Source organism: Macrobrachium nipponense, chromosome 19 (assembly GCF_015104395.2).
Source record: "Macrobrachium nipponense isolate FS-2020 chromosome 19, ASM1510439v2, whole genome shotgun sequence".
Classification (NCBI taxonomy): domain Eukaryota; kingdom Metazoa; phylum Arthropoda; class Malacostraca; order Decapoda; family Palaemonidae; genus Macrobrachium; species Macrobrachium nipponense.
In genome coordinates this window covers 21,798,756-21,813,712 of record NC_061088.1, presented here as the reverse complement: position 1 = coordinate 21,813,712, position 14,957 = coordinate 21,798,756, and the positions used below count along the sequence as shown (strand labels likewise).

General features: G+C 41.1%; 2 protein-coding genes and 1 long non-coding RNA gene across 3 annotated transcripts in view; 2 read left to right on the top strand and 1 right to left on the bottom strand.

The window, feature by feature from the left end:
* The window catches only part of LOC135218926 (uncharacterized), a 27,444-nt gene extending 26,444 nt beyond the window's left edge, over positions 1-1,000 (bottom strand). The window contains exon 1 of the mRNA XM_064255371.1: positions 965-1,000. Within this exon, the coding sequence (XP_064111441.1) occupies positions 965-1,000 (36 nt within the window). The remainder of the gene's footprint in view (positions 1-964) is intronic.
* Positions 1-14,957, top strand: part of LOC135214812 (uncharacterized) — a 92,274-nt gene that overhangs the window by 65,178 nt on the left and 12,139 nt on the right. The window lies entirely within an intron of this gene.
* On the top strand, positions 1,228-14,804 carry LOC135212770 (uncharacterized). The gene is made up of 3 exons (XR_010313991.1): positions 1,228-2,361; positions 13,516-13,634; positions 14,398-14,804. It is a non-coding gene; the product is annotated as an uncharacterized LOC135212770 (long non-coding RNA).

Sequence of the window (14,957 nt, the reverse complement as noted above, 5' to 3'; positions counted from 1 at the left end):
CAGTGAGTTACAAAAAGGACTGTATGTAGTTGCTGCTACAGTAGACACCATTGTTTACTTGTAGTTACAACAATGAACACAGTGGTCCCCTGTATTTCGCGGGGATGCCATACCAGAACCCCCCCCCCCCCCGCTGCGATTCAGTTGGAACCCATATAAAAAAGCTGAAAACCTCCTATTTTGTTAGTTAAATCTCAAGAAAAACCCAGTAAACATTTTTATACCGGAGGTTTTTTTTGAAGTTTTTATCACAAAAGTGCATTTTTTATTATGAAATTTATTGAAAAAAAAACAGGAATTTTGTGGAATATTTTCTCATAGAAATACTGCGAATAGGCAAGTTTCCTGCAAATCATGGGGACTTAGTGTTCAAGAAAGAAATCCGCGAATGCGCGAGTCCACAAATCCGGAGAACTCAAATAAGGGGGGGGGTCCACTGTAGTATGTATATATTTTGATTTTGCATTTATTGGAGTTTCATTGCTTTAGTAGGTAAATAGTTATTGTAAGTACAATTTTTGTGGTTATTAAAATGTTCATTTTATTTTTATTTTTTTACCGCAAATACCAGTACATATTAATTTTTTTTTATAAAAGTATCCAATTACTTCATTAGTGTTAGTAAGTTCAATTTATTTTTTATACTGAATGGTAAATACAGTGATGTTGCCAAAGATTTGTAGTAGTAATTGCTAATGATTTACATGAGTTTTTTTTTATTTTTATATATTATTGATAGTGTTTTGTATACCATGGTGCATAACATTTACTTAATAAGAAGTTTTTACTTGTTAAAAACACACATTATATGTATTTATAATATATATATACATATATATGTATATGCCTGACATCAGAAAAAACTCATATCCATTCACTATTATATATACTAAATTCATATTCCAAGTTCATTTATAAAATTCATGTTGTTGCACTGTCTTATTGAATGGTTGTCTTCACAAACTGTCATTTTCATGCAATCTCTTCCAACTTTTGTCATATTCGTGGTTTCATGTAATATGTATCATATTACTCATGTCATCGTCTTTCACAAGTTGTCATAGTCGTTGCTTTCCTTTTCATTCACTGTCGTGTTCTATAATGAAATTTGCTTCCAGTTTCTGTTATATTCAGGTCGCCGTCATGTTTTGTAATAACATTCGTTGTCATTTACTGTAATATTCATCAGATTCACTTCCATGTATGTATATATTAGTAGTATTCACTTTCAGTTACTGTCATATTTCTGAGATTCACTTTCAATCGCACAGTTTCATAGTCAACTAGATTCACTTTTACATAATGTCATAATCACCATATTCATTTTCACAAACTGTTATATTCATTAGATTCACTTTCACATATTGTCATATTCACCAGATTCATTTTCTCATACTGTCATAAGTTATCAAATTAATTTTTACATACTGTCATATTCACCAGGTTCACTTTTACATTCTGTCATAAGTCATTAGGTTAACTTTCACATACTGTCATATTTACCAGATTTTCTTTCACATAATGTCAAAATCAGATTTGCTTTCACATACTGTCATACTCATATTCACCACATTGGCTTTCACATATTGTCATATTTACCAGATTTGCTTTCACATAGTATTTTTTTATTCATATGATTCACTTTCTCATACTGTTGTAAGTCATCAAATTCACTTTTCATATACTGTCATATTCACCAGATTCAATATAGTACATACTCACATATTCACCAGGTTTGCTTTCACATATTGTCATATTCACCGGATTCACTTTCACATACTAGTCATATTCACCAGATTTGTTTGTTTCTGTGTTTGTATGTTTTTATGTTGCATGGAACCAGTGGTTATTCAGCAACGGGACCAACGGCTTTATGTGACTTCTGAACCATGTCGAGAGTGAACTTCTATCACCAGAAATATACATCTCCAACACCTCAATGGGATGCCCGAGAATTGAACTCGTGGCCACCGAGGTGGCAGGCCCAGACCAAACCGATCACGCCACTAAGGCTATTCACCAGATTTGCTTTCATATTGTGTCATATTCACCAGATTCACTCTCACAGATAGTGTTAGATTCGCCAGATTTGGTTTCACATATTTTTGTATTCACCAGATTTGCTTTCACTTACTTTCATATTCACCAGATGTGCTTTCCTATAGTGTCATATATTCACTGGATTTTCTTTCACATGTTGCATAGCCATATTCATCAGATTCAGTGTCATTTGTGTCATATTCACTGCATTCTTGTATTTCATTGTCTTACAGAAAGTCCTGAACGTTCTCTGCAGCGTGTTGGAAGAATGGGAGACAGCAAAGGTGTTGTGTCATTATGGCAAGCAAGTTATAGATGCTAGTAAGTTGGACACAATTTCAGTTGATTGTATTATTTATTATATTGCTACTGACTCTATTGCAGTTTGTTTTCTTTAATTATGGTGTTTGTTACTGGTTTTATTGTTGATATTGGTCTTGCTGATTTGCAGATCTCTTAATACAGTTTCAGTACATATTATGAATGAGTGCTTTGGTAGCCTTCGGGCTTCACTGTGGCCCATCACTTGTTTCACGAACAAGTCCCAGGACTTTTTTTTCATGGTGTTAACCTTTGCTCAACTTAAGGTCTTTGTCATCTCTGTCTAGAAGAAAAGATGGAAGACATAAACACAATAAGAGGACATAGGATCAAAACCTATGGCTTAAACATCCCACTGCTTTCTTGTGCCACATCTTAACCCATTTCCACTCACGCAGGATTCATCAGGTTTGTAACTTATGCAATGAAACCTAGGGTAACACAGCTTCATTGATCAAAGGACCAGCAATAGTGAACTAAACTGAGTTAATGCCACTGTTTAAAAAACCAGCGACATCCACTGGAACCACTGAACACAGCATTGCTTAATTTCACTCTTCTAAAGACCAGGGGCATTCAACAAAAGGGATTTTGACGTAGGAAAAATCTATTTCTGGGTGATTGGCTCGTGTCGCCCTATGAAAGTATCCTTAATATCATTCTTTCTAGGCAAAATTAATCTAAAATTACCAGAGAAAAACAAAATTAAGAGAATGTCAGTAAAACTGACTCGCTCACTCTATAAAAGAAGTGTCGGTATGAGAATAGGGGCGAGTGGGATCACTACCACGAGTCATTCACCATTTAGACCTTCCAATCTAAAATCCCCACCAGAGAGAGCTGATACGAAAGGGTGATGCGGCCGCTACTACTACTACTACTGACGCCACGGACAGCAGCGCCCCTAGCGGTCATCCTTAATCTATGAACATCTTGTCCTGCAGGGTGGGTAAACAAAGACACGAGCCAATCACCCAGAAATAGATTTTTCCTACGTCAAAATCCCTTTTCTGGGCTCAGCTCGTGTCGGCCTATGAAAGAGTACCAGAGAAACAGACAAGATGGGAATAAGGACAAATGAAAATCAGTTGTAAAAAAGAGGTATATAATATAAGTGAATCAGGGACATTACAGTATACAAACAAAGTACTTAAAGCTAACTTATCCTAAACAATGACATGATAAAGAAAGCAAACAATATAAAGTACTTAAATTAACTATATTAAACATAGTAATATCCAGTAATGCAATGCAAAATAACAAAATAGATTCACTTAACCCTCTTACGTACGACTTGCATTGGACGTATTAAACGTCGAGTCAAAATGTCTCCCGTACTTGCCGATTGGACGTATCATACGTCGGCTCAAAAAGTTTTTTTAAAAATTCGCGGAAAAAATACTTATAGGCCTAACCAGCCGAAAACTTTTGTATCACGCGCCTTGGGGGATGCTGGGAGTTCACGGATCAAGGCGTTGTTTTGTTTACAATCGCTACAGCAGGCGCGCAAGCGCGAATTTCTTTCTTATCGCACTAAAAAAGTATCAGTGACACATCTCGGAAATTATTTCGTCACTTTGACATAATTATTGCACCATTTTAAATTATCCTTTACATGAAGTATTATATATGAAAATGTGGCGCAATTTCATGCACAATACAACTAAAAAATACTTATGATTGTAGCTTTTATCAATTTTGAAATATTTTCATATAAATAACGATAAGTGCAAAAATTTCAACCTTCGGTCAACTTTGACTCTACAGAATGGTCGAGAAACGCATTGTAAGCTAAAATTCTTATATTATAGTAATATTCAATCATTTGCCTTCATTTTGCAACAAATTGGACGTCTCTAGCACAATATTTCGATTTATGGTGAATTTATGAAAAAACTTTTTTTCCTTACGTTCGTGCGATAACTCTTCGATAATTTTTTCGTGCGATTGTCCTAATGTTTGCACCCTTTTAAATTTGCCGTTACATAAAGTTCTATATATGGAAATGTGCGCAATTTCATGCACAATACAACAAAAGACAACCATGGTTGTAGCTTTTATCAGTTTTGAAATATTTCATATAAATAACGTTAAGTGCAAAAATTTCAACTTTCGGTCAGCTTTGACTCTACCGAAATGGTCGAAAAAAACGCAATTGTAAGCTAAAACTCTTATATTCTAGTAATATTCAATCATTTACCTTCATTTTTGCAACGACTTGGAAGTCTCTAGCACAATATTTTGATTTATGGTGAATTTATGAAAAAAAAAAAAAAAAAAAATTACGTTCGCGCGGTAACCTCTTCCGAAAAAATCAGAATTTTTTTGTGCGATTGGTCGAAATGTTTGCACATTTTAAAATTAGCTGTTTCATAAAGTTTTATATATGAAAATGTGCGCAATTTCATGTAGAATACAACTAAAAATGATTGAAGGTGTAGCTTTTTCTCTTTTTTTTTCGAAATATTTGCATATAAATCACGATAAATAGAAAAAAAAACCACGTTCGGTCAAATTTGACTCTACCGAAATAGTTGAAAAAAACGCAATTGTAAGCTAAAACTCTTACGGCCTAGTAATATTCCGTCATGTTTCTTCATTTTGAAACAAATTTGAAGTCTCTAAAACATATGTGATTTATGGTGATTTTTGAAAAATATATTTACCTTCACTCCGCGCGCCGATCGCGGCGCAAGTCTCCGAAATACGTACATGGCATTATCCTAATATTTGCTCCTTTTCATATTAGCCTTTTTATAGAGTTTCATATATCAAAATGTGCGCAAATTCATGAAGAATACAATAAAAAATAATTGAAGGTTGTAGCTTTTTCCATCTTCGAAATATGTGCATATGAAAAATATATATATTAAAATTTCGACATTCGGTCAAATTTAACTCGTCCGAAATGGTCGAAATCTGCAATTCTAATCTAAAAACTCTTACAGTATCGTAATATTCAATCATTTGTCTTATTTCGAAACAAATTGGAAGTCTCTAGAACATTATTTAGAATTACGGTGAATTTTTGAAAAAAATATTTTTTTGCCGTCCGCGCGTTACGAATTCGTACATCATTTTGTGATAATATTTTTCCGGTGTTACTTTTTTATTTGTTTTACAATGTATTATATATCAAAATGATGCAATTTAGTGTACAATACAACGCAAAAAAAAGTAACTGGTTAACTTTGACCGTTTTCTGCACAGCGTGATTTGAATACAATTATGTATGAATTTTTTTTTTTTTCGCTACCATATATCGCATTATTTACATATGATAATGGATATTATTTTTTTCATTTCTGATGGTTTTGCATTCTAACTTCAGCAATGACAAAAAAAGGAGCCAAAAATGAACTCTTAATCTTCAAAAGTACGCGCGCTGTAATTTTTGAAAAAATTATTTTTCCACTTCCGCGCTCACTCCAAACCAGGCCGGCATACGGGAGACGTTTTGATTTTTTAGGGCTCCGGCTTAAGAGGGTTAAGTACTATATTTACATAATATACAAACACATTGTGTCCTACCCTAGCATAAAAATAAAGGGTAGAACACTGAAGTACATTATAAGTACATAGTGTGGATGTCCCTAGCAAAAAAATAAGGGACAATCCACCAATATGATCTCAGCAGCTAAGGCTAGAGTATCGCGAGTAGCATGGCAATAGGGTGAGGCATGTTTGGACGCGGTAGGTAGAAAGGAGACCTGGATCTATACTACGACTACTATACAGTATCAGGAGAAACAATGTTTCCCGCTGCTACTGCAGAAAATTTTAAAGATTCAAGGACTTTAGATAGTGACGTTTAAAGACTGTCGGAGATTTCCATCCAGTATACTTTTTAGATCCTCAAAGTTCATAGTTTTGGAAGTAATTAATTGAGGTGGCTACTCCTCTGATGTCATGTGCTTTTTGGAAATGAATCCAGGATTGGCTTGTTTATGAAAGTAAAGGATCTGTTGTCTAATTCTTTTTGTTTTTTTTACTGATAAAGTACCACCTTTTTCTCTCATAAAGAGAGAACCTGAGGATCTTGAGGATGTGCGAGATAGAAGGCTCTTAAAGTTGATACTGGGCAGAGAGAAGGATCTTGCGGAAGTGGGATGACTTTCCAAGGAGCCCACCTTGCAAGAGGATCCTCATTTTTAGCCAAAAAAACTACGATCCGGCGCCAGTAGAACTTCTCCTGAGGGGAGGAATTCCACATGACCCGCATCTCTGGATAGAGCCGACAGTTCTGAAATCCTAGCTCCTGAAGCTAGGCTTAATAAGAATAACGTCTTTCTAAGAAGCATTATGAATGTACAAGACGAGTTGTTCAGTATCTGAGGCTAGTTTGAGGACATCATTTAAGAACCATGAGACTGCAGTAGGCCTTTGAGAAGGTCTAAGTCTAGCACAGGCTTTAGGAATAGACGTAAAGTAAGATTCTGTTAGGTCTATCTGGAAACCCAACTGAAAGATCTTCCTCAAAGCCGATTTTTTTTTGGAATTTATGAGTAGTAATAGTGCTAGCTGCTAAACCTTTTTCAAACAAAGGATCTGAAAAAGGATATAGCTAAGTTAACTGTCATGGTTGTAGTGTTTGATTCTTTCAGGAAGGATGCTAATTTTTTAACAGCTGAGTCATATTGTCTAATAGTTGACTCTCTCTTATCTGATTCTAGGAAGAGGATGTTTTGTGGATCAATGTTAGCATCTTTGTTAGCCGCAAACTTCATGAAGTCCATAAAGTTAGGGTCTGAAGAATTCCTGAGGAAAGCGAACACAGTCCTCATTTGTACTGATTGTGACAGCTTGGGATTGGGAATCCGTTGAGGTCGGAGACCCAATTCCAGAAGCAGAGGATACCAGTTGCTCTTGGGCCAGTCTGGAGCAATCAGAGACACTAGTCCCTTGAAAGTCCTCAGCTTGCTCAAGACTTTCAAAAGAAGATTCACTGGAGGAAAAACATAAATTTTCCTCCACTGATTCCAATCTAACGACAGCGTCCGTGGCATAAGCCAGAGGGTCCAGGTTGGGGCACATAGCAAGGGAGCTTGTGGTTCGCTTGTGAGGCGAAGAGATCCACTTGGAGACCTGGGACTCTCCGGCATATCCACTGGAATGACCTGTCGTCCAGGGACCATTCTGATTCCAGAGGGTGGGACCGACCGGGACAAAGCGTCTGCTATCACATTTCTTACCCCGCCAGGTGAGTGGCGGACAGATGCCATTTGTGTGTCTGCTAGGGTAAAGATGGCTATCATGACATGATTCACATGTTGGATTTGGAGGCCCTCCTCTGTTGATTGCAATGACTACGCACTGCACTGTCCAAAAACTAGTCTTAGATGAGACTTTTTCGGGGAAAGAAGTCTCTTCAGGGTAAGAAATACTGCCATTGCTTCCAGGACGTTTATGTAAGCTGGCGGAACTGAACTGACCAAGTCCCCTGAACTTGCTTGAATGAGAATATCCCCCACCCGGACAGGGAGGCATCCGTGTAATGGTTAACACTGGAAGGGGATATTGAAGGGGTACTAGTTTGGCCAGGTTCTTCACTTTTGTCCATGGACGGAGCTGATTGCGAAGGACCTGTGGAATTACTGACAACTTGTCTCGAGATTTGGCGTTTGCTCTCGATCGCCAAACTCGATTTATATCTTTCAGCCTTGCTTTCAGGAGGATGTCTGTCACTGAGGCAAACTGAAGAGACCTAGATTCTTTCCTGGTTTCTCCTTGATGTTTGTTTGCATTTGAGAAATTTGTTTCACAGACTTGGCTATTTCTTTCCTTTTGACCACCGGAATTGACAGATTGTGGGAAGACAAATCCATTGGATTCCTAGCCACTGAAAACGAGACTCTGGAGTAGTCTGGATTTTGTCTTGTTTATCTGGAACCCCAGATGTTCCAGAAATTGAACTACCTTTTTTTGTGGCTTTGAGACATTCCTCGACCGTTGGTGCCCAGATCAACCATCGTCGAGTATGCTGCTACCATTATCCCTTGAGTTTCTCAGCTGTTGAACTACCACTTCTGCTATTTTCGTGAATACCCTGGGGGCTACATTCAGACCGAAGGGCATCACTTTGAATGAGACGTCTGATTTCCTAGTTTGAAGCCTAGGAATGGGCGGAAGTGCCTGGCTATAGGGATATGATAGTATGCGTCTGTAAGATTGATGGAGCATGTGACGGCCCCACGGGGAAGTAAGGTCCTTACTTGCGAGATGGTAAGCATTTGAACTTGTCGCAACGAATGAAAGAGTTTAGCTTTGACAAGTCTAAGATTACCCTTCTTTTTGTTGAGCCTTTCTTTGGCACGCTGAATAAGCGACCTTGAAATTTTAGATGCTTGACTCTCGCAATAGCTCCTTTCTGAAGGAGTTCCTCCGCGTAATCTGTCAACCTTCCTTTGATGGTTCCTGATAAAATGATTTGATTGGAGGGGGATCTTTGATCCAACTCCAACCCAATCCCTTGGACACGATGCTCTGTGTCCATTTGCTGAACCCCCAACTGTGACGGAAGAGGAACAGCCTCCCTCCTACCACCTGGGGAGCCTCACTGTTGTTGGGCGGGTTGACCTCCGCGCCCTCCTCCTCTGAATTGCCTTCCCCTTGCCGCTCTACCTGCGCCGCTGGCGAAAGTGGCCTCTCGCCCTGCTACCTCTCGAAAACCTATTAAAGGCTGGGTAAGCCTGACCTTCATACATAGAGTTGAAGGCCGGCGAGACTGCGTAGGAGGTTGAGGGTTGCGACTGAGGGGACAACAGGAGGATGGTTGTGGCCTGTTTCGAAGTCGATGGTTGTCCCTGTGGTAACTGGGACGGCCTGAACAAACTGCTGTTGCTGCTGTTGTTTCTGGTAAGGCTGGAACCTTCTACCAGACTTCTTGAGTTTCTTACCAGCAGCAGGGCGGATTCTTGCTTCCTCTTAGAAGAGATGCCCCCACCTAGCCCTAGGCTCTGGTTGAGCCTAGCAGCCTCGTGTGCACCTCATTCACAGCGGACTCTGGGAAGAGGTCCGCCCCCCACATGCTGGAGCCAGGAGTCTATTAGTTCGTGCCTAATAGTGCACTCCTGCAGAACGTGCTTTCGGCAGTTCCTCCTAGCCTGGAAGAAGTCGAAGCATCCGCCTGAACTGTTTGGAGCTGAGACTTGGCCAGAATCTTGAATAGCGGTTCTGTGCCATAAGACAGTGCCGCCATTTCCCGTGATAATCAAGGAGTTGAGGGACCTCCCAAACCTAGTTCGAGCATCGAACTCTGCCTGAATCAAAGTATCAGGCAGCCTTGGAAGCTTCTCGCCAAACTGGTCCATTGCGCAGTCTGGCTTAAGCTTACCAATCGTGAACGTGGCAGGCAAGTTCTCCCACAATTCTCCAAAGGCTGGAAAGAGCGGAGAAGTAGAATCAGCTTCCCTCAGCTGTGGCATGTTCTCATCCTTGAGGACTGCCTGAAGAGTCGCTTCCACTATTTTGGAGCGAACGGAAGAGAAGCCTCCTTCCTCTGTCGCAAAAATAGTGGAAAGGACTCTTGAAAGCCTGGAGCTTAGTGTTGGTACACTCCCAGTCCTCTAGGCAGTGAACCCATTCCGCTGTGCGTGCCTCTCTACTATACAGCACGTTTTCTCGGGAAATCTTGTCCTCTCTAGTGAGGGCCGCCACGGTCAGCCTAGCATATCCAATGAAAGGCTGAGTTAATCCCGGAGGATAAAACTCGAAGTCCTCAATCCTTCGAGTTCCACACTCCGGGACAGAGATCATGCCGTCCTTGAATGGAGCGTAAGCGGCCACTCTCCATGGGTTATCCATGGAGAAGGCTGGTAGGGACTCATATGGAGGTAGCTGAAGAATGCCAGTACCTGCTACTGGGGAGATTGGTTGAGGAACCTGAGAAAGACCAGCTACTCGGTCCTCATTCTCTCTAACTCTGTTAGAGAGATCTTGGATGGATTGGCCCGACTAACTGAGGGTGTTTGACAGCTGCGCAACATCTGTTCAAACCTGGTTCCGAGGGCGGAGACCTGCGAGCCGACCATCTCTCCCACCTGTTGCATCACCAACTGCTGAGAAGGCAGTGGGATCAAAGGAGCTCGGTTCCCGCTACTCCAACCGGCGTTGCCGGAGTGGATGCGGTGGAGGCCGGAGAAGGCGTTGGCTCGGCTGGAGCGCGAGCCTTCTCCTTAGAAGCCTTGCTTCTAGAGCTCTTAGAGTACGAAGAGCTCGGCTTTGCCTTCACCTCGTCAGCATAGGAAGTCGAAGACTTCTTTGCTGAAGAAGACGACGACGACTTCTTAGAAGTCGTCTTGTGGAGGGTCTTCAGTTCTCTCTGTCCCTTCACCTTTGGGGGTACAGAGAGAGCGGGAGAGCGGGTAGGGATCTCAGATCCGTAAAGCCTTGGAAAGAAGCAGTAGAAAGGGACAGGAGAAGATCCAGGAGTGCCCAACAAGGAAAGACCTTGGTCGCCTGCACACACCTACCTCAACCAACCATCCTCTGCCCCTTACCGCCATAGGTTCAATGTTCAGGTCCAAATTCGCGACGTCTGAGACCGGCTCCTGCGTGGCCGCGACCCGCCCCGAACGACTGCTGCACCTCTTGTTATATGGAAGCGATGAGAGGGTCTGCCGAGATGGGATCACGTAATCTGTTGACGTTGATTGCCGCCTGGGGAAGATCTGACGGCCAGCTTCTTATCTAGGATGTACGGCTGGCCCTTGGCGGCGTTCTTCCGCGAAGCCGCACCCAAGCCTTCAGGGTTGCTAAGGCGACTTCCTTCACGGCGGCAGCCTGAAAGAGAAGGCGAAATGAAGCTTCCAGCGGCGGGGACGGGGTTTAACAAGCTTATGACTAAGTGTTATTAGTGATATGATCAAGAAGTCTAAAAGTCGACTTACCCCCCCCCCCCCCCAGCCCCCCCCCCCCCCAACAGCTGACTGACAAGGTCATAGCAAATGGTGCAGGCTTCTGGGTGCCAGACGATCATAGCGTTGTGGGTCGTGGCACACGGGGCGTGAGTCCTGCACTCATCGTGGGCGCAGGGGTCGTAAAGCGTCGCGTTACACCCCAGGACCTGACAGTTGGTAGCCTGTAAGTGGAAAGATACATAAGTATCAGGAGCACACTTACAGCCTAACAATTGCTCCGCTGCATGCCGGAGCGTGAAAATTAGATTAAACCAAGAGCCCCGCCATAATACGTGTGGTAACTAGGCGGTTGGAGTTGTCTAAGGCTACGCCGGAGACAGGAGAAAATATCCAACCAGGTGTGGTGGTGAGCCATGAAACCACGACGGAGAACGACGGAGATGGTACCACAAACCAAGTTAGTTAATACTAAAATTCACCGTAATTAAATTAGGGTACATCCTTATATTTATAACGAAATATATAAATCTTCCCCGTCTACTAGAAGAGTGCCCGGGTAAGATGCAAGCTCTCCTCCGGTAGCGGGAAAAAGGGAGGATATAGTAGGACAAGCAACAGACGCAACTAGTAAATGACCAAACCCGCCCGCCTCGCATTGGCGGAAGCCAAGAACGCAACTGATAACCGCAAAGGGGGACCCGGCTGCAGCGGAGGCTCCGGTTCATTACGTGATTACGGGGGTAGGGTGGGAGCTGGCATCAAAAGGGGGGGGTTGGTTCCCGGCGTAACGCGGCGGGAGAGAGAGAAGGGGAGGGGGGTGGGGGTGGCCTACCCTCCCCGTCCCTACAACATACCCGCTCGGTGACCCTGGTACCCGAGACAAGTGGTCGCCCTATACCCCAGCTGGGAGGGAGCTCCTGGCCTCCTCAGAGAAAGAGGGAGGAAGGCTACTGTGGTTGACATGGTAACCAAGGAGTCCCCCAGACCCCTTCCTATACCTGGTAGGGAGGGAAGGGAAGGGTAAGGTGCTATGGAACACGTGACCGCAAGTGGCCTAAGCCGCGATAGCAACACAACCATGGAAGGGCCACGTGAACCAGACTGTACCAACACATGGGACATGCACCTAGGCTAGCCTAACACCCTAAATAAAACTAATAATACATCATAAAAGAGGGAAAAGACACTTTTAGTAAAAGAAAAAGAAGCCCAGGAGGAGGCAAACTGTTCCGAGGAACAGTTGACTACTCGGAGCCAGCGATAGCCGATGAAGAGCAAGAGCCGTATGCTGGGCCAGAAACAAAGAATAGCCCTAAATACCAAACTAAGAGAAATGGTAAAAGGGCTGTCCTAGCTATAAAAATCGATGTAATAAACGATGAACGTGATATAGTAAGCCCATAAGTATAAGAAGTCCCAGTATGGGAGACCGGGAATTCTTAACATGAGGCGGCATGGCGCCGCCACGAGTCAACCGGGAGACCGTATATGACCTATAAGAAGGAAATACTGGTCCCTGGAAGACTAAAATACGTAAAATACTACTTATGGAGGCACTTAACTTAGCCGATGCGATGGCAGCACGTTCCATGATGAATAGAGTGGTAAATCCGAAGAAAACACGGCACGAGAGAAAAATGCGCACAACGTGTAAGTCTAAAGATTAAGGATGACCGCTAGGGGCGCTGCTGTCCGTGGCGTCAGTAGTAGTAGTAGTAGCGGCCGCATCACCCTTTCGTATCAGCTCTCTCTGGTGGGGATTTTAGATTGGAAGGTCTAAATGGTGAATGACTCGTGGTAGTGATCCCACTCGCCCCTATTCTCATACCGACACTTCTTTTATAGAGTGAGCGAGTCAGTTTTACTGACATTTTCTTAATTTTGTTTTTCTCTGGTAATTTTAGATTAATTTTGCCTAGAAAGAATGATATTAAGGATACTTTCATAGGCCGACACGAGCTGAGCCCAGAAAACCCAACATTTGAGGACTGTACTGTTCAAATAACCAGTTGCGTCCAAGGAAACCTAACTTTGCTTGATTCCACTCTTAAAAAAGCAGGGTACCCCTTACTGACTGAACCTATTGTTGGTTAACATCACTACAATTCAACGTAGGTTAATTTCAATGACGGGAATACCGGCAGCATCTAAGCAAATCTAGAGTAGCTTAGCTCCATTAATCAAGCAACCAGCAGTGTGGTAGAACAGAGCAGAAGACATAAATTAATCCATGCACTTGCCCACAGAAACTTTGAAAAGGAAATGGTTATAGTAATTACAATTTTCTTTTTTTCAGGTTTTGCCTCTTCCACTCTTGGAATGCTAAAGGATAAAGGAAGTACAAAGGAAAAAGTACCAAAATCCAAAGTAAAGTTATTGAAAGAAACACCAGAGAAAAGAAACACTGATAAAAAGGTAGTGTATGTCATCTTATACTTTTGTTATAAGTAGGGAATATATTTCATTACCTTGCAAGTTTGTGAATTTTTGTTTCATACAGTGTTTATGTATACTGTATAATTATTTTGTTTTATATGCTGTTTTGCTAATATAATGTAGTGCAACAGTAAGAACAATTTATCAAAAAAATGCACAATATCACCAGAATTATATTTGTATTTTTTTTACATAAATAATAGTACCAGATCTCAATATTACTATTTTTTTCACACTCATATTAAGCATACTAAAGTCTACATCAAGTTTACTGTTTTTGAGTTTATGGGGCTGACATTAAAGGAAAAATTTAGGTTTTTTTTTTTCATATCAAAAATTGGTTTGAAGGACTATTTTACACTAAAATATGTATAAAATTTACGCCAAAGGCCCAACACTGGAGAATATCTGAGGTCATTCAACACTGAAAGGAAAATTAAGAATAAAAGGTTAAAAATGTATAACAGGAGGAAAACCTCAAAGCAGTTGCACTATGAAACAGTTATTATAAGTGAGTGGAAAGGAAGATGAAAGAAAGAATATGAATGGAGGTACAGTAAAAGAAATGAAAGGGGTTGCAGCTAAGAGCCGAACGTGCACTGACTGCAGTAATTCACTACAGGGGGAAATCGTACTACTGTTTTGTTAATATTCACAGACAGGGTTATTGTTGAATGAGCTTGTAAGATTAACAGCAAGCTTAATACTAGTACGTACTGTACATTGTATCTTAACATCACAGGTGACTCTGAAACTGCAGGAGCTGAAGAAGGAACCTAAGGAACAGACTCCTTATACTAACCAGCTTCAGAGAAGTTGGTCATTGACGTCTGCAGGTAAGAGTGATTTTACAGAGGAAACTTCTTTTTCTTCTCAAAAACAATTTGAAACCATAGGCTTCTTGTCACAAATAGCTTGGAGTTTTTCACTTTGGTTTACCTTGAAGATTTAGATGTGTATATGTTGCAGATAGGAGTTTTGCATGTTCTTTTATCTTGAAGATTTAGAGATTTTCCCTATACTATATATTTGATGTATATCAGTAATAGATGTGTGTCCTATGTAGTTTTATCATGAAGATTTAAATATTTATTATACATGTATATATATAATAATATTTATAAATTTATTTGAAGACCTTTTCCTACAAAAATATCCTATAGCATGTGCCCAGTATAAGAATAAAGTTAGCAATAATGAACACATGGAAAAGCATATGATTCAAAATAAGCCTGACACAGATTGAATTTATAACTGACTACTAACAATTTCCTGCATAAGATTGAAATATTTCATCAGAAA